General features: G+C 38.3%; 1 protein-coding gene across 2 annotated transcripts in view; it reads right to left on the bottom strand.

The window, feature by feature from the left end:
* Nucleotides 1–4,076: 4,076 nt before the first annotated feature.
* WDR70 (WD repeat domain 70) overlaps nucleotides 4,077–21,260 on the bottom strand; it is a 305,434-nt gene continuing 288,250 nt past the window's right edge. For both annotated transcript variants that reach the window (XM_078066655.1, XM_078066656.1), the window contains one exon: nucleotides 4,077–4,261. In XM_078066655.1, coding sequence (XP_077922781.1) covers nucleotides 4,174–4,261 — 88 coding nt within the window. In that variant the 3' untranslated portion in view covers nucleotides 4,077–4,173. The remainder of the gene's footprint in view (nucleotides 4,262–21,260) is intronic.

Raw genomic sequence — 21,260 nt, 5'->3', positions numbered from 1 at the left:
GACAAATGAATGAAGCATGTCACCTCTAAAGGGCCAGTGACCCAGGTTGGATATACACATCTAAGCAGGCATCTGGTTACCCTCCTTATCTCCTACCAAACCTGATTCATTGGTTATTAAACACTGAAGGGCTCACAGATGCCTGAAATAGTAATATCGACTCCTAAAAGCTTTTCTCAAATTGGCTCAAATCTCATAATATTCACTCTTAGATCACATAAAGAAGCACTTACCTTTGGATGCTGCCTTCAGGGAATCATAAAGCTGATCTCTTTAGCTGCTTATGGGACAGAAGGCTAATCATCTTTAAAGAACAAAAATTTAGGTCTGACTACAAAGCGACAAGATCAACTGCCTAAGACTAAACAAGAGCCAGTGATGTTAGTGGTTTGGGTTCAGTTTGTTCTGTTTGGTATTTTGTGCGTACGTGAATGTGTGTGACAGTTATGTCCTGATTTTCAAATCTGGGTGGCCCAATTTACCCAGTCCTCTTGGGAGATGAAAGAGCTGCTAGCAACACCCAATAACCCAGACTTTTAATTAATGCTGTGGATCCTCCCTACGGAAAGATGCTCATTAGCATAAGCAAAGTGCACTGCATACTTTGGGGCATTCACAGACACCCTGTTAGGTTAAGAACCCCCATACTAGAGATATCTCAGATCTTTGGTGATTCAGGATAGGAGGGGAGTGCCTGAGGATGTCATGATGGCTTAGGGCTTTTAGGCCATGCCAGCTACAACACAGGCAACTGTTTACAATCCTGTTTCCTCCTTGAGCCATCACAATAGTCAATAAACCCCAACAGAGAAAGGCCAAGCAGCCCAGATAGAGCCCGAGCTTCCGTACTAACGATCTTCCTTCCCACTGGTGAGGCAGGAACGCTTTTTCACACCTCATTCTCTTTCCATCCTTTCCTTACCCTTCCCTGTTTCTCTCTTTCCCTCTGTCAAATATTTAAATTTTAACCCCTTCTTGGGGCTAAGGGCTAGGAATACAAATGTGAATAAAATATGGCTCCTCTTACTCATTAAACAAATTCATTGAACATTCACAGAACCCAGTGTGCTTTAGTTTTTACAACCTACATCCCAGTGGGAGAAACACACTCAAGCCCACAAGCCACACACACACACTTACAATGAACATATAAGGGCCGCAGCATAGAGATATGTAAGCAACCATGAGGGCAAAGGAGGGAGCAACAAATTGTCTGCCAGGGTGGGTCATGGAAGGCTGCTCAGGAAAGGTGACATTGATCCTCATATTCTTTTTTTTTTTAAGATTTTATTTATTTATTTGAGAGAGAGAGAGTGAAAGAGAGAGAACATGAGCAGGGGGAGTGGGAGAGGGAGAAGCAGACTCCCCGCTGAGCAGAGTCCGATGCCGGACTTGATCCCAGGAGTCTGGGATCACGACCTGAGCTGAAGGCAGACGCTTTAACCGACAGAGCCACCCAGGCGCCCCCGATCCTCATATTCAAAAACAAACAGGCAGACAAGGGAAGAAGTCGGGACAGTATGTGCAAAGGCATTGAGGTGCAAAGCACCTGGTACTTCCCAGATACAGAGTTGCTGGAACTGAGAAGCATGTGCAAGATCAGCAGGAGTTAAAGCCGGAAAGACGGGGAGAGGCCAAATGTGGGCATCCTAAGCGCCACACAAATGGGTTCAAACTACTGACACAGACACTCCGGAAGGCTCTACGCAGAGGGATGAAATGATGGGTTTTAGTTTTAGAAAGCTAAGTCTGACGGCAGAATAAAAGATGGATTTGATGAAGACCAAATGAAAAACAGGGAGATTATTTGGGAGGGAGGCTCCTGGGAGGTCCTGGTGAGGGATAAGAGGGACTAAATTCTAGCAGGGGCAGCAGGGAAAGAGGCGAAGGTCAAATAGAAGATGGTCAGCAGATGGCATGGATGGAAACTGGCAAATGATTACATGAGGTGGGGGGGGCGGTAAGGGAAGAGTCATTATTATGACTTCCAGGTCCCTTATTTGAGCAAATAGAAATGCAGTTGACCGAGATAGGGAATGTAATGTTGTATGGGGTAAGATAATGAGGCCCAAGGGGCATGGGGAGTGTGAGGGCCTGGGGAATACCAACTGGAGATTCTACCCTGGTGATGGGACTACAGGTCCAATGAGCACCCACTATTCGTCCAGTCCTGGTTCTGAGGTCCTCATTCACCAAAATTGATATGGAAATCCTATGTGTCTTTTGCCAATCTTGTGTGGAAAAATAATTTTGTATCAAATTCTCAAGTGGGATAATCATCTCAAGCCTGAAAAGGGCCACTTGTGTTGTGGGTAACAATGAGAAAATCGTCTTCGTGCTAATTCTGTCTTTCTCTCCCCTTACATCATAGCTGGCTCCGCCAAGACCACTATGATCAAGTTTTTATTCCTCCCTCCAACCCTCCACGACAACTTTTGGCTGTGCAAGACGAATACTTCCATATGGTGCAATGTTTATGTTAAGACAGGAAAAAAATACGAAATGCTTTCAGTAAATTTTATCCAAGAAACCGTAAATTTACAAATCCTAAGCACTTGGAACAAAATATTGGTCTGTAATTGATTTTGGATGAAGTATATTTCAACAGAAATAAGAAACTTGGAGCAGTTTGTTAATTACTGATGCTTAGAAATCTTGGGTGTCTTCGTATAGCCTTCCCTAACTATAATCTCAGATAGATTGACTTCTTGAATCTCTTTTGTCTGTAAAATGGGTTTAGCAATTTTACCTACTCATGGGTTTTTTTGTGAAGATTAAATGAGCTATTGCAGGTAAAGAACTCAGAATAGAAGCCATCAGAAAGTAGGCACATAGCAAAAGTTAGTTCTTATTACCTATAAGCTAAGTGATGAGGGAAGGGGAATAGAATGAAGATGGGGCTGGAAGAGGAAAAGGACAGAGAGTAGATGACAAAAATGAAAGATTTTAGGATTTATTTATAGAGGAATGCCCACTGCCACCCACCCCAGAACTGTAGGGGCAGGAAGGCTGTGTACCTGTGATCTTGGTAAAAAAGATTTTTTGGGAGGGGGTGCATATGTGAGGCCTGCAACCTTCCAACACACATTTTGGGTCATCATTCATTTTTAGAATTATTTAATTCACCAGGACAAATGAGAGCAGGAGAGAAAAAGGCAAGAGGATTAAAAATTCCTGAATTTTCTAGTGGGGACTATTTGACATGCAATATTATTACCCCAGGTCTGTGTGAAAGCAGTCCACAGAATTTTATTCTATTGACTCATTATTACTTTGGGCAAACTGCCAACTTTTGTTTTAGTTTTCTAGCCACAAAAGCACAAGGGTCTTTTAGAACACTGTTTTAATGTCTTCTAATTATAGGTACAAAACATTTCCATATTTTTCCAATTTAACAGTGATAAAAATCCGGCAAAGTAGGTATCATTAGCTCTATTTTAAAATAGGAAATGGTATATATTTATTACATGCCAGATACTATACCAAATGCTATCCAAGGAGTATCTCATCTAATCCTGTAACAAACCTATGAGGGTGGTGCTATCATCATCTGAGGCTAGAAGACAGAAGTTTAATAACTCCCAAGGTGACCTAGACAGTAAAGAGCAGAGCCAAGGTTTGAACCCACATGGGTCTGACTTTAAAGCCTGCTTCCTAAATCCTAAACACTGCATTCTGCTCTTTAAGGATAATCAGATACATGTTCTTTCCTAGTACGGCAATGCTTTTAAAGCCTGAACTCAGCCTAATTATTTATAATCATGTAAACAACTACCGTGAAATTATACAGAAATATGAAACTTTTTGATGTCTACTTCCATATTATGCTCCTAGAATTGCTCAAGACACATGTCCATTTCAATGTACATTTCCCTCCCTCAACATTATAAGAATCTGTACAAGACCAATTAATTGTTGAATAAAGTTCCTAAACTACTTGGTAATAGGCTAAGAATCTGTTTCTTATTTATTTATAATACAGATTCATAGTTGTAGTTAAGAAAATATAAGCACAATTTTAGTGAAGGGTAGCTACCAATCTTTTAAAGGTTCAATAATGCAAACTACAAAAGGTGTTCATAAAAATGTATTTTTTATTTCATTTAAAAAACAAAACAAAACAACTGTCCAATATCACTCCCCCTCATGCAAACAGCTCTCATGTGAGAGTCTTCAAATTTTACGCTTTTTCCATTCTGGCTCATTCTTTGCTTCCTCATCATCAGATTCAACTTGGGCAAACATGGTTTTGGGTTGAGTCCTAAAAGAAAGTTAATGAAAAGAGGAAAAATTTAGTCAGCAAGTGTTTATTAGATTAGACTTTGCTACTTTCATCAAGTGGAAGCACATCTGGGGATCAACTACATCTCAATTATTAAATATCAATCATTAAACTTCTGGCAAAGAAAAGGGTAACAGAAATTTAATTTTGTTCATCAAAAGAGCCAAAGATTCTCTTAAAGATTTCCCTCTGTGGCACACTGTATGCTGTCCTTTTCTTAAATAAAATGAAAATACATCAAATTCAGTAAAATCTTGTATATTCATAACCATCCTCTACTTCAAACTCAGGCTAATTAGGACTGTTTGGGAGTCCAAATTAGAGTCACCACGCAAGAACACACATGATCTTTATTTACAGCTCTCTGCATTGTTCCTAGAATTAAGTAGTCCAAATACACGTGATTATGGTGCACATGAACAGGAGAATTTGAGATAATTGCTTTCTTATTTAATGAGTCTAAAATGATGGATAACATACAGAGTAACTTGAGCACTGCCAGCAAAAATAAAACAACAAAACAAACAGATGGGACATTCTCTCCACCCCAAAACCCAGTTCAGTGCATGGAAATGTCAAGCATTTTAGGATGCATCACTGACTACCATTGTTGTAATATTGGCACATGGTGCCTCAAAAGCGATCTTTGCGTTAGGATGTTCTGGGCTTTGTAAACATACCTGGTTCAACGACTCTTCTTTTTACACCATTCACACAGAAAATAATTTCAAGAATATGTGAAATGGTTATAATTTATGCTCCTTTTGGTTATGCTACTGCTGATTCCCTTTTAAAAACAGCTCTATCACATTACGAGGAAATATTTTTTGAAAGCTTTCTTATTTTTTTGGTTTCAGGAGAATTTAGTAATTCATCACTTACATATAACACCCAGTGCTCATCACAGCAAGTGTGCTCCTTAATGCCCATCACCCATTTAGCCCATCCCCCCACCCCCCTCCATTAACCCTCAGCTTGTTCTCTATCGTTAGGAGTCTCTTATGGTTTGCCCTCTCCTTTTTTTTTCCTTTCTCATAGGTTCATCTGTTTTGTTTCTTAAATTCCACATATGAGTGAAATCATATGGTATCTGTCTTTCTCTGACTGACTTAGGTCACTTAGCGTAATACTCTCTAGCTCCATCCACGTCATTGCAAATGGCAAGATTTCATTCTTTCTGATGGCTGAGTAATATTCCATTATATATATATACCACATCTTCTTTATCCATTCATCAGTCGATGGACATTTGGGCTCTTTCCATAGTTTGGCTATTATTGATAATGCTGCTATGAGCATTAGGGTGCATGTGTCCCTTCGAATCTGTATTTTTGTATCCTTTGAGTAAATACCTAGTAGTGCAATTGCTGGATTGTAGGGTAGTTCTGTTTTTAACTTTTTGAGGAACCTCCTCCATTACTGTTTTCCAGAGGGGCTGCACACATTACGAGGAAATATTAAAGCCCTATATCTAAAGATATATTTTAACTCACATCTTCATCTTAAATTCAATTCATTATATCAAGGTAATTCCAGAATGTTAAAATAATGACAACAACCATTCCTTTTCTTTGACAAGTGAAAACAGGGTTAAAACCTTATGTTACTTGTTGCTATCTCTTTATTATCCTGGGAAGAAGTATAAACCATCCACATTCACCCTGATGGTGCTCTGATGCAAGCCATGTACTGGAATTCGTCATGCATAGGTTAGTCAAAACTCCTGTCTCTCTAGTGACCCACACACCTACCTGCAGCCCACGGTGTCCCCATACACAATCCAGTCAGTTGAAATTCTTTCACTTCAAGACATTGTTATGACATCTACGAACAGGTCATAGCTCTAACATTTCCAAAAACAGCTGCAGCTTTTCATAGGTCATGAGTTGCTGAGTTACTAGAAAGCACCCCCGCTCCTCTTCCCCCGACCCCAGCTCTCTAACATGCAACAGTAGGGCAACTGGTGCTCATTACGTATTTCATCTTCTGGCAAATATGTGGACTGCTAAGGTATGGACAAACCAATATGGGAACAATGTGGTTTAAAAATCCTTTGAATGAGATGTTTAATTTCTAAAGAGAAAAAAATAACATGGTCTTGTAACCATATCTGGCAATGCATCCTAAGACACCAGCTCGAATTGTGGATCACTACATCAAAAAACCAAAAAAAAAACCCTAATGATATATTGTATGGTGACTAACATAATAAAATTAAATTAAAAAAAAAAGACACCAGCTCATCGATGTTAGTTGCTATGAGACTTAAGTACTAAGAAATTTTAATGGTGTTTTTTTGGAAATAAAAAAAGAAATTAAATGATAGATCACAGGAAGAACAGAACCTACAGTTTAAAAAGGTTATTTCATTTAAGTAATTGCTCTCATATTGTACCTACTTCCCAAAAGTATTTTTTGCAAGTTGGTGGCTAACTGGAAGGGCACAGAATGAATGGAACTATTTCACAGAGGGCAGAAAGGGAGTAATGATTGTGAGGAGGCATGGGGAATGTTTTGGGGGGGATGGAAATGTTCCATCATCTTGACTGAAGTGATTACACAGGTGTATACATTTGTCAAGACTTGAAATGGGTGCATTTTGCATTTTATTATACATAAATTATACCTCAATAAAATGGACTTATAAAGAAAATCAAAACGAATAAGGAGAAGGGTAAACATAATAATACAACACTCAATTTCCTAGTAGTCAAGACAAAGACAAAGGAAATGTATTAGTTTTCAAAGGAGATAACTCTTCCCCCCAGCCCTAAACTCAGAAAAATTCACTGAGTAAACTTTTACATCAGAATCACTTAGACTGTCAGGCTGAATTACCAGATCACAACAGTTTCCTTTGTCCTCTCCAGGTATCTTAACTTAGGGGATATGAATTTGTTTGGAAGGTAGAATGGTCTCTTTGAGGAACTCCACGAAATTTAGTATTTTAAATTTCAGTTTTTGAACTAATAACAATATTACCAGTAAAATAACCATATTATGTATATGCAACATGAAATCATGACAGTTAGCTTTCAAACAGCCAGGCTCTCCTTCCCCCAAGGAGAAGCTAGTGTCCAAATTTTCCCAGCAGTGCTTGTTTACCACTTTGTCTCTCATTGTATCGGCCAGGTAGGGAATACCTGAGTGTAAGAAGTAGGCTCCTTGCAAAAACTGGTGCTGGCAAAGTTGTACCAAAAGCAATAAATAAAACTGGACCCTTACCTTATACCATACGCAAAAATTAACTCAAAATGGATCAAAGACCTAAACCTAGAGCAAAAACTGTAAAAATACCATGGAAAAGCTTTATGACATTGGATATGGCAATGATTTCTTTGGTAAGACACCAAAAGCATAAGCACATAAAAACCCCAGGTAAATTGAACTACATCAAATTTAAAACCTGTGTATCAGTGGATACAATCAACAGACTGAAAAGGCAACCTATGAAAAGGGAGAAAATATTTGCTAATCATATATTTTGTAAGGGATTAATACCTAGAATATATAAAGAACTCCTACAACTCAACAATAACAACAAAAACAACAACAAAAAAAACCCAAACAACCATTTAAAAACAGGGCGAAGGACTTCAATAGATATTTCTCCAAAGAAGACAGCAAAAGACTAACAAGCACATAAAAAGATGCTCAATATTGCTAAGCATTAAGGAAATGCAGATCAAAACCACAATGAGATAACACCTCACACCCACCAGGATGGCTACTATCAAACAAAAAACAAACAAACAAAACCCAAACAAAATACCAAGTATTGGCCAGGATGTGGGGAAACTGGAACCCTTGAGCAGTGATGGTAGGAATGTAAAATGGTGCAGCCTCTATGGAAAACAACACGGTAGTTCCTCAAAAAATTAAAAATAAAATTACCATGTGATCTAGCAATTCCACTTCAGGAAATATGCCCAAAAGAATTGAAAGTGGGGTCTTAAAGAAATATTTGTACACCCATGTTCAATGCAACATTACTTAGAATAGTCAGAAGGTAGAAGCAACCTAAGTATCGTGGATAGAAGAACAGATAAACAAAATGTGGTGATACATACAATGAAATATTATTCAGCCTTAAAAAGGAAAGAAATTCTGGCAAATGCTACATAGATGAACCTTAAAGACATTATGCTAAGTGAAATAGGCCAGTCACAAAAAGACATATATTGTGTCATTCCACTTATATACAGTACCAAGAGAGTCATACCCATGAGAACAGAAAGCAGAATGGTGGTTGCCAGGGACTAGATAGAGGAGGAAAGGAAAAGCTCTTGTTTAGTGAGTATAGAGTTTTAGTTTGGCAAGATGAGAAGAGTTCTGAAGATTGGCGGCACAACAAAGTGAATGTACTTAACAGGACTGAAATGTACACTTAAAAATGGTTAAGAGGGTAAATTTTAGGTTATGTATATTTTACCAACATTAAAAAAAACTTTTTTATTAAAAAAAGAAGAACCAGACTCTTGGACTTGGGAATAAGGAATAATGAACCTGCTACTAGAATAAATAGGAGGCACCCTGGAGAAGGCCTTAGCCTCCAATCTGGGGCCCTGCCTAGAGCAGCGCTTCTCAAACCATCTGTGGTGCAAGGCCAGGCTTTGTTTTCTAATTTCCAATCCCTTGCAGACAAATACTATATTTCTAGAAAAATAAAAAGACTGCAAAGTGCAAATCCAAATTTTAATTAGATTCCAAAAACGTATCAATTGCTCTACAATTTCCTGCATGCTTACTCTCAGTTCCTATACTTCCCTCATGAGCACCGGTTGGTAGAGCGCACTGAACAGCACCTGTGGGAACACCTTCCCTCCCAGCGGGGGAAAGAAAGCAGTAAAGCAGGGTTCTGAAACCAGGCTGTGGAGTAAGAGTCTGTCTTCTTAACATCAACTTTGACACCTGACGAGCTTCCTTTAACTGTAGGAAAGTACTTCTCACCTTAGAAGAAGCTGGCCCTAGATGATGCCACTGAAGACTGGGTGAAAGAACGGGGTTCGAGGCCGTACTCTCACAGGCCCACCCCTGAAAGAGCAGTCTTTAATCCCTGGGAGTGACGCATGAGCAGGTAAAGGGAGAGGTAGCCCACAGAGAGAAGTTTCCCGTGTTCCAATCCATCCTGCCCCCAATACCAACGTTCTCACAGCACCATCCAGAGCCTTCCATAAGAGCTATATGTGGTTTGCTGAATAAAGACCAGGTTCCTCCAAAAAGGGCATTTGACTTGCGTACACTGAACATCTCTGTCTAGTCTAGAGAATGCCAGCGTTTTACAGAAGCAAAGTGAGAGAATTACAGCTTTAAATCTTGCAGCTATTCTTTCTTTTCAGCAACTGTTATTTTTAAATTTATTTCCAGCAGTTATTCTTTTGAAACAATTTGGAACCTCATATATGAGAAAGATCCCCCCCCCAAAAAAAATTAAATTCAGATTATCTAGGGCATTTAAAATGGATTTCTTCAGTCACTACTTTTTAAGACAATGAGAAACAGAGATGATTAGGCAGAGTTAGGAATAGAACCAAAAGATTTCTTCCCTGGGGGATGGCCTAATTTGCCCTTGACATAGATAACTACTATAAAAATAAATCAACAATGCCAAGCAGGAGTAAAATGACACACGCAAAAAAAAAAAAAAAAAATGCTAATGGATTTGAAAACACTTAAAAGTTAGTCCAGAAGTCCCTGCTTTTAAAACCAATAGGAAACCAACAAATAAACAACAACAAAATACTCCAAGTCTCTATTAACATTGTCACTGGCCACAAAAGTGGATTCCTTTCTGGGCTGCTTGAAGAAACAGAATTTGCACACTGATTGTAACACAGACTTTGTTGGGTGCTTCCATAAGGAAGAGAAAAACAAACCAAAACAACTGGGCACTGAACACATGGAAATAACTGAACTTAGGAAATAACACATATAAATAAAAAATGAGCAAGAGATATATTTCACCAACTTGAGAAAAAAGTATTTCCTTTTCTGACCCATTCCCGTCTATTTAATCAGTTCCTCCAGGATTCTATACCTGCTTTCTCAAGTGACAGGAAGTTGCCAACTCAAACTTCCAGCCTCATGGAAGATTTATGTCAGTTGCCCAAAACAAAGCCTATAAAGAGACTGACCTGAAGGAAAACGAGGTAAGGGGAACCTTCCATTCAGCCAAGGGTATAATCACCGCGGCTGCTCAACAGGTCAGTAGGGACACGGTAAACCTCACTGAGGACCAACAGAGTAACCCACCTTATGGAAATCAGCTTTATCCAGACTATCTAATTTACTGGTTTATGGCCCACACTAACCCATTTTTCTAAGTGTTAACTGAAAACTTAAACTTACAGAAGGCTGGTTGTGAAACGTGTTTTCCAGTTTGATTAACTCACTTGGTGAATAGTAAACATTTTTCACTTGACTATATATGTCAACTTGTTTACTAGAATTACCAAGAAAAGAACAGATTACATATCAACATAGTTATTGTTATGAACCATTAAATAATCAGAGAAGGGCCGAAAGGTTTTTTGTTTCATTTTGTTTTAGCTTCAGTAAACTCTGCATTTGCTAATAGTTAATATTTCATGGAGCAAAGATAAAAGTTTAAGCAAATGTCTTTCTCAAATCTATCAATTCTGTTTAGATGATACTACGTGCTGAATAATTTTCCCCTTGGGACATTTTTTAAACTGAATTCTCAGACATATTTCTACAAAGCAAGTCTTTCCCAGCAACTGTGTGTTAATGGAAAAATGTCAGAAGCCCAACAAAAACTGAGTCCCACCTTCAGTGTTTCCATCCAGAAGAATTTTATGCAGAATAGTCAGTAATGAATAAAGATTCCCCCTGCAATATTGTATGAGGACATTTCTGGGGTGCACTGTTTGTGCGAAAGATTCAAACTGTCAGCAGGGCTGTCTTCTCTCTTCTGACTAAGCTCTAACCTAGGCCTTCTACACTCCCTTCCTAGTGCTCAGGCCACAGAAGAATCTCAGAATGTTTTCAGCTGCAATGGAAAGTGCACAGGTCACATTCTTTTTAATTATGGATATTCTTCTGATATGATTCATTCAAAAAGCATAAAGCCAGTTCCAGGGTCACAGAATGAGTATGAGGAGAAATCACTTGTAATATTCAATCATCAGTATGTGAATATAAACCACAAGCTTTTTTGGCTCAGGGCCCATTGTTTATTATGAAGGAAAACCTCAAAGCCAAAGTCAATTATAGCCATGACCTGACAATCTGACACACTTGTTAACCCTGTTAGAATGAATGTGGTCCAGATGAACTGTGACCCAGTCATCACAATTGCAGAATTATTAAGATTAAATAAAGGGCTTGACCAAAAGATTCCACTTGAAATGGGCCCTTCTTTCTGGTGAAGAGCTAATCAAAGATAATTTTTTTTTTTTTAAATATTAGGGATGAATAGGAAGATGAGATGCAACATGATGTTTCTAGATAAAGAATGTTCTATTTTCTTCAAAAAATGAACACATAATATTTTGGAAAACAGATAAACATATCTCGGACTCATTAAAGAGGGCACACTAACTCATAATGCCGGGTGTGTGAGTTCAAAGCCTGGGTGAGGGTAGAAAAGGGGACAAACATGAAACCTGTGGAAATGGGAAACCAAAAGAGAAAGAGAAAAGGAAAACAAAAAGAACCCTCTAAAATCACACCATTACCTGCCTTATCACCAAATGGTTAAACAAGTTAGAAGGATAAAATCTTTGGAGAGTACACAGGCCTGCGGCCGCCCAGCCACACAACCCAGCATTCCCGGGGCCGTAGCCCCGCTTTCCCCACACATTCACACACCGGAAACAGCCTCCGGCCAGGTCAGCAAAGCGCACGGCGGAACGACAGCCCGGAACTTCTGATTCTTAGTCTAGCGTTCGGCTCTGCCGTGCTGGCTCCCACGGTAGTCTTTTCAGCTTCACTAGTACTTCAGTTTTTTAAAAAACTGCCACCAGCTGCTTTGTGATGAGAAGCAGTACACTGTAGTCGTCAAGAGCAGAAGCTTGACTCCGAAGCCAGACTGCCTGCGTTCAAATCCCCATTCTGCCGCCTGCTACCTGCGTGGCTCTAGTCAAGTTACAAGCCTCAACTTCCTCATCTGTAAAATGGGGACAATAATACCACTTCCTTCACAGGGCTGTTGTGAAGATTAAATGAATAATATATACAAAGTTCTTAAACAAGGCTGGCACAGTGTAAGTATAATAAAAGTGTCATTATTATTATTATTATTATACCCCTTGCTTTGGCTATCACGTATTCCTCACTTCATGTAAAAAGTATGTTTTCAAAAAGTTGTATGTAGAATAATACACTTGGTAAAATAATTTCTATATTAAATACAACACAGCACCTTGCTATTAAAAAAAATACTGGGGGAAATTATTTGTTATGTAAATAATCTGTTTCTTCAGCATAATCTATTCTGTACATTTTAATTTTCTAGGGGTAAATCATTTGTGGTTTATTTGTGGTTTACTTTAGTGCACAAAATCATCACCTGGGAAACTTCTTAAGTTGCAGATTTCTAGCTCAAGCTCACAGAATCTGAGTTGGTCTGAGGTACAGTCCAGAAATCTGCATTTTTAACCCCCTACTCCCACCCTGGATTCTGACACGAGGCAGTCCACAAAACCACTCTGAGAAATGCTGGCCTCTACACAGGAATATGGTGGACAGGGACGATCAGTCACCTAAATATAACTCAGGAAAAAAGTTAACATGTTCCTCCTCTGCGGGCTTATGTCTCTCTCTTCTTGGCAAAAATAATATACAAACCTTTACTCATTCAAAGAATGACCTCTTTAAACACTGCCTACTAATTCAACATGACTTTAAATGGATCCTTTATAGATGGGAATGATATTTTAATACATACACATATATCCAAGCATCCTGTATCTGACAAGACACACACACTGAAAACTAAATCGATGGAACCAGCAATAATGGCAGCTTATCTGGCAAGAAAAGTGACCATGGCTGACAGAGCTGTCAGGCTGGCAGGCTGCTGGCCAGGGGCCAGGCTCCCACACACGTCCATCTCTGTCTGATGTGTAAGCTAATAGCATTCTGGATCTATATCCTGCCCACTCTCCAGCCAGCTCCTCTTCCCTCCCTCCACAGCCACTTCTTTTAACAAGAAACTGTAATTCAATCTGACTATGTGTGGCTGAACAAGAGGCCTCTGTGATCCTGCTGTGTTTTAAAACTTCCATGGCTATTACACTGCTAGTGCCAGGAATGAAACTCGAGTCCTCAATCGGCACAGGTAAAGTGTTTAAAGACTCTTCGTTAGCATCACTGGAGAACAAAGGTGAGTATATGTCATGTGCAAGCAGGGAGATTTATGTAATGTCTAATTGGGCTTTTCTGTGAGAAAGTGAGATACAGTAAATCTTCATTTCATCACTGACACAAGTCAATTGCAGTGAAGAAAAACAACCAGACACACATTCTCAATTACAGTGACCTTTATGAAAACATCCTTTTAAATATTAGCTTCCCTTCGAAGACTTTGCCACTTGGCAGTAAACAGTATACTCTAGCAGGTGAACGCAGGAGAAATAGCACTGCAATCCTGGCTAACAAATCACATGCCACAGCCAGTGCCATGAACTTAGTTAGTATGCAATAAATGGAAGGTGACAAAGTTGGGTGGAAGGAAGGAGATGGGAGGAAAAAGCAGCAGCAGGGCATATATTCACAGAGAGCGCAGTCCTCTGAAAAGCTCACTGAATGACGGACAGAGAGAGCGGAAGTACAGTGCTAGCTGCACTCACTGTCGACTGCAAGCTTCAATCTCCTCGCACGCAGGGTAAAAGACATGACATTACCTGTTCTCCCCATTCGGCAGAGCTGATACTTAAGCTAGCACATTATTCAACTGTAAATATAACTAAATTACCTATAATGCAGGAAAATACCTTTTGTTAATGCTCACCGAAAAAAAAAGAACTTCCGCTTCAGGTAATTCTATTTAAAGAAAGCTGAAAATCTGGATGAATGAATCCCCAGGAAATATTAATTACTGAGCAGACTCAGAAGAGTTGGAAAATCCAAATAGAGTATTTACCATGAGGGGATGGAAAACAGAGAAATTAAGAAATCACTATTTACCCTCTCCTCCACAAAAGCACCAGGTTCTGACTGTTTCACAGGTGAATTCTATCAAATCTTTACAAAGTAGATAGATTTAATGGTATTCAAAACAGTTTGAGAGTATATACAGAAAAGCATACAAAATTTTTCTGAAGCCAGTCTGACACAGGACAAAGAATAAACCAAACCATGTGAGGGTCATACCAAAGATGCAAGGATAATTCAATATGAGGAAATCCAATAATATACTTCATCATATTCATTGATCAAAGTAGAAAAGTCGTATGATCACTTCCACAGAAATACAATAAATCAATCCAATAAAATTCAGCATCTATTTCAGATGAACATACCTCTGGTCTTTGTATGGTGTTTTATTTGCATGGGATGCTCTTCCCTTGGATATCGACATAGCTCACTCCTTCATTTCATTCAAGTCAAAAATCACAAAGCAGAGGTTTCACCCCGATCATCATATCTAAAAAATAGTAACCTTTTCTTCCCCCAGTTACTCTACATCCACCCATCCCCATTTTAGTTTTATTCTTTGCACTAGCTATCATCTAAAATTTAGGGACTTATTTATTGCCTGTCTCTGCCAACTTGAATATAAGCTCCATAAAAACTACTATATCCCCATAATCTAGAACTGTACCTGACCTATAGTAGGTGTTCAATAAATTGTTATTGAAAAAATGGGAGAGAAAGATATGGATTCATCCTTAACATCTTGTATGTATGAGTTTTCAAAAATCATGCTTTATGGAGAAATATCATTAAATTGAACAATATGAAATTGCCGATATTTGACTTTTTTTCACCTACGAAAAGGGCAATTACCTGATTTAACCTAATGGAGTCATTCCTTTAAAGTTCAAATTAAGAAAAAGATGTCTGCTATCATGAAATTATTTAATATTGTTCTGGCAGTATTAGTCAATACAATTAGATAACTAGTACAAAAATTGGGCAACATCTACTCATGATAAAAACCTTCAACAAAGTGGGGTTAGAGGGAACATACCTCAGCATTTTAATGGCCATATATGAAAAACCCACAGCTAACATCACATTCAGTGGTGAAAACTGAGAGCTTTCTCTCTAAGATCAGGAATAAGAAAAGGATGTCTACTCTTGCCACTTTTATTCAACACAGTACTAGAAGTCCTAGCCATAATAAGACAAGAAAAAGAAATGAGGCATCCATAATGGTAAAGAAGTTAAACCATCACCATTGGCAGATGACATGATACTATACATAAAAAAATCCTGAAGACCCCAACAAAAAACTACTAGAAGTAGTAAATGAATTCAGTAAAGTTGTAGTATACAAAATTAATACCCAGAAATCAGTAGTGTTTCTACACACTAATAATAAAGTAGCAGAAAGAGAAATTAAGAAAACAATACCACTTATGATTGCACCAAAAAGAATCTTAGAAATAAGCTTTACCAAAGAGGTGAAAGACTGTACTCCAAAAACTATAAAACACTGATGAAAGAAACTGAAGACACAAACAAATGGAAAGATATTCCATGCTCATGGATTGGAAGAACAAACATTATTAAAATGTCCATATTACCCAAAGCAATTCAGTGCAATCCCTATGAAAATACCAACAACATTTTTCACAAATCTAGAACAAATAATCTTAAAATTTGTATGGAACCACAAAAGACCCCGAATTTCCAAAGCAATCCCAAGAAAAAAGAACAAAACTGGAGGTATCACAATACCAGATTTTAAGACATACTACAAAGCTGTATTAATCAAAACAATATGTTACTGGCACAAAAAAGACACATAGTTTAAATAGAACAGAATAGAGAGCCCAGAAATAAACCCACACTTTAATGCTTAAACAATCTATGACAAAGGAGGCAAGAACATGCGATGGGGAAAAGACAGTGTCTTCAATAAATGGTGCTAAAAAAAACTGGACAGTTACATGCAAAAAAGGAAAACTGGACCCCTTTATCACACCATACACACAAAAAACCCTCAAAATGGATTACAGATCTAAATGTGAGACCTGAAACCACAAAAATTCTAAAAGAGAATACAGGCAGTAATTTCTCTGACATCGGCTGTAACAACATTTTTCTAGATGTGTCTCCTGAGGCAAGGGAAACAAAAACAAAAATAAGTAAGTAGGACTACATCAAAATAAAAAGCTTCTGCACAGCAAAGGAAACCATCAACAAAACTAAATGACAACCTACTGAATAGAAGATATTTGCAAATGACATATCCAAGAAGGGGTTAATATTAAAAATATATAAAGCGCTTATGCAATTCAACACCAAACACCTCCCCCAACAATCTGATTAAAAAATGGGCAGAGGACCCGAATAGACATTTTTCCAAAGAAGACATACAGATGGCCAACAGACTAATCATCAGGGAAATGCAACTCAAAACCACAATGAGATATCACCTCACGCTAGTCAGAATGACTAAAATCAAACACACAAGAAACAACAAGTATTGGCATGGATGTAGAGAAAAAGAAAACCTCATACACTATTGGTGGGAATGTAAACTGGTACAGCCACTGTGAAAAACAGTATGGAGGGTCCTCAAAAAATTAAAAATAGAAATGCCATGTGATCCAATAATTCCACTATTGGGTAATTTACCCAAAGAAAACAAAAACACTAATTTGAAAAGATTATATGTACCCCTATGTTTACTGCAACATTAATTACAATAGCCAAGATATGAGGCAATCTAAATGTCTATCAATAGAAAAATGAATAAGAAAGATGTGAGATATACATACGCACAGTGAAATATTACACAGCCATAAAAAGGGATAAGTTCATGGCATTTGAGACAACATGGATGGACCTGGATGGTATTATGCTAAGTGAACTAAGTTAGTCAGAGAAAGACAAGTACTGTAGGATTGCACTCACCAGTGGAATCTAAAAAAACCCCAAAAACAACAACAACAAAAAAACCCTACAATGAATAAACAAATAAAAAACAGAATCAGACCTATAAATACAGAGAACAAATTGATGGTTGCCACAGGGGAGAGGGGTGGGGTTTGGGCAAAATGGGTGAAGGGGAGTGGAAGACACAGGCTTCCAGTTATGGAATGAATATGTCACCAGAATAAAAGGCACAGCATGAGGATATAGTCAATGATATTGTAACAGTGATGTAACAGGACTGAGGGGAGCTACACTTGTGGTGAGCACAGCATAATGTATAAACTTGCCAAATCACTAAGTTGCACACCTGAAAGTAATGTAACATTGTTTGTCCTCTAAACTCAAATAAAAAAAATTTTTAATTAAAATAAAAGTAAATTAAAATAATTAGAAAGGATGAGGTAAACTTACCATTATTTGCATATGATATAATTTTATGCCTGGAAACTACAAGCAAACTGAGTAAAGAATTATTGAAACAGCAGGAAAACAGGGTAAATAGCTGTATATAAAACAACTGCCTATATACACATTAATAATACACATATATGTGGCCACACAGCATTTCCATATACACAGGAGTTATAAATTCAGCAGAAGAAAAGATTCTATTTACAATGGCACAGAAAGATAAAATAACTAGAAACAAAATTAAAAGAAAATGTGAAAGATGAACACTTAAAAATACTACTGAGAGATAAAGAGATGTGCCTGAATAGAAAGACGTACCCTTCTCTTGGTTTAAAAGAACCAGTATTGTAAAACTCAATCTAAGTTAATATATACATTAACTCAATTCCAATACAAATATCACCAAGAATTTGGGGGGGGGCGGTTACTACATAGCTTCAAGTCATGGAAACCTGCAAAAATAGAAAAGTTTTACTAAGAAGAAGAATGAGAACAGGCAGCCCTACAACAATGAAAACAGTCTGATACTGCTCCTTGAATAGACCAAATAACAGAGCACAACAGAGAGCCCATAAATGGGTTTAAATTCATATGGAAGTGCAGTGTGTGTAATGATGTGATTTCAATTCAATGAGGAAAACTAGATTATCCAATTAAAAAGTGTTACAGCAACTGGTTAACCAAGAGGAAAAAATTAAATTGGAGCTCTACTGTGGTAGCTGAAATATCTACCTTAAATCCCTAGAAGCTGTGAATATGACCTTATTTTGGAAAAAAGGTCTTTGCAGATGTGACTAAGGATTTTAAGATGAGGAGATAATCCTAGATTATCTTGGGTGGGCCCCAAATGACATCATGGGTATCCCTGTAAGAGAGAAGAGGAGACCAACAAAAACCACTAGGCAAAGCGAGGACTGAGAAGAGCCTGAGGCAACGTGACTGCGAGCCAAGCTAGCAGGCAAACTCTGGAAGTTAGCAGAGGCCTGGAACAGATTTCCCCTAGAGCCTCTGTATGGAGTGTGGCTCCCCGTGACACCTTGATTTCGGACTTCTGGACTCTAGAACTGTGAGAGAATTCATTTCTGTTTTTCAGGCCACCATGTTTGTGGTAATTTGTTCCAGTGGCCACAGGAAACGAATATGCCTTTCTCACTCCCTTCACTAAAATAATTTCAGGTGAATAAAAGATTTAACTCTAAAAAAAAAAGATATTAATGGAAAGATGGGAGAATCTGAAGAATTATCTTGAATGCAGTGGCCTTCCTAACTAAAACAAAACCCAAGAAAGAAAAAATTCCTAAATCTGATTACATTAAAATACACTTGATAGCAAACTGCTCCAAATAGGTTTGTGTGTGTTTACATGCAAAGTAAATTACTGAAGTATTTCCATAAATACTGAAATAATACTGCTGATTACTGAGTGATATTAACAATATATAATTTATAGGAAGGTGTCAAAGACCTTACTTACCATTGAAGAAAATGAGACACTGAGAAGATAACTTTTAGAACCTACTGGATAGTAAGTCCTTGCTAGAACCCAGGCCAGGAAGCTGGCCTTAGAACTTCTAGGCTATTGTTCTAATTTCTAACAACTAATTATTTTGATGAAGGATCTAACTTTAACATCATATGTGATTTTCATGTCTGAGATTTTAAGGACTACATGCACAGTGGAAAAAATCCAGCAGCACTAATGGGCAGACTACAGAACTTCGAAGGCCCCTTTCACCTCACGCCCCTCCACCCCGCACCCCTCCCCGCTCCTTTGTTCTCCTACCTAAAAGATACCCACCACCCACACTTCTTGTATTTCCTCCCAGAGGGAGTCTGTGTATAAACGATCAGATACATGTGTAGGTACATCCACTGTGTAAAAACACAGGTATACAGACAGCATGTTTTGCAAGCTGGTTTCTGTTTTTGCTTGTTGGTCAGTTTTCTACTTAAGGAAACTGGGACACATCCATCCATATATATGTAGCTCATTCTTTATATCTTCTTGTTATCTTTAATTATATGGATGTGTTATAAGGGAGCCAGACTCCATTGAAGGACATTTATATTGTTTTCAATCTTTTGCTTTCATAAAAATTACTGAACTTAATATCTTTGGATATACATATTTTCCTACATGTGCAAAACTTCTGGAAATAGAATTGCCAAGTCAAAGGGTATTTGCATTTTAAATTTGTATAGATAGTGCCAAATTTTTATCCAAATGATGCTCACTATGTTTAGCAAATTTTAAAACATGGCTCTGTTTCTTCTTCTTTCCTCAGCTAATTTTTTTTGTATGTTTCTAAACAAGTTTCTTTAAGTATAAAAAACCCCAATAGTAATAGAAAATAATGACTCCATTAAAAACAGAAGTGTCAACAGAGGCATAATCTATAAGCTTATCTGACTGCCAATGATGTGTTGACATACATTAGTTCATACACACGCAAATTCTATACAAAAGAAGGCTAAATGCACACTGGTTAGCTGGCCAGCCTTGATATGACCCTCTTAGCTGTTGTAATACTATCCAACTAATTGTTCAGAGATGTTCCATCTGTACTGACTGGTTATTAGCACACACTGTGAACAACCACCACTGACATTACGGAGCCAAGTCTGTTCTGCTACATGGACCGCAGAGATGCAGCACTCCCCACCAGAGGCCCGCAAATCTCTTTAGCATTTTTGCGTGGGGTGCTTTCACTCACAACTGCAGCAGCTATCTCTCTTTGTCAGAGGGCTATCAGCAGGTTGCTAAAGCCCTGGAAAGCTGGAAGTACCTGGGAATGTCTCCCCCAACCCCACCTCTAGCCATTAGCAAAGATCAACAGATCCTGGAGTATAAGTACTCCAGTTACCATGCCTCTGACCAGGGTCTCCAGGGTTACCCTGTAGACTGAGCCAAAGTGGACCACCCTCAAACTTTGCTTGATACACCCTTATTTGGCTTCATTACACTTCTCTACTCCCCTATTGGATTTCTCTATGGATGCTTCCTAATAGGCATCCTAATAATAAAGCATCCTAATAATAAAGCTTCCTAAAAGCACCTTTATATGAATCTTTTTCTCAGGATCTACTTCTAAGGAACCAAGCTAAAACAGTGTGTTTTTCTTTTATGCAAAGTAGCTCATAATGATTAGCAGATAGAGAACTGATACTGGGGGGCACCTGGGTGTCTCAGTTGGTTAAGCGTCTGCCTTCAGCTCAGGTCATGATCCCAGGGTCCTAAGATCGAGCCCCGCATTGGGCTCTCTGCTTGGCGGGAAGCCTGCTTCTCCCTCTCCCACTCCCTCTGCTTGTGTTCCCTCTCTCGCTGTCTCTGTCAAAAAATAAAATCTTTAAAAAAAAAGAACTGATACTGGTATAACATGTCCATTGAGTTGGTTCATAAGTGATTTTTTTTCCAGCATGTTAATGTTCTGAAAAGTGATCAGGGTCCAGCTTTCTCATAATTGAAAACTTTAATAATATAGGAAGACAGCAAGAA

This window comes from Halichoerus grypus, chromosome 2 (genome assembly GCF_964656455.1).
Source record: "Halichoerus grypus chromosome 2, mHalGry1.hap1.1, whole genome shotgun sequence".
NCBI classification, from domain to species: domain Eukaryota; kingdom Metazoa; phylum Chordata; class Mammalia; order Carnivora; family Phocidae; genus Halichoerus; species Halichoerus grypus.
The sequence above is the reverse complement of the archived record's forward strand: the minus strand, read 5'-3'. Positions and strand labels throughout refer to the sequence as shown.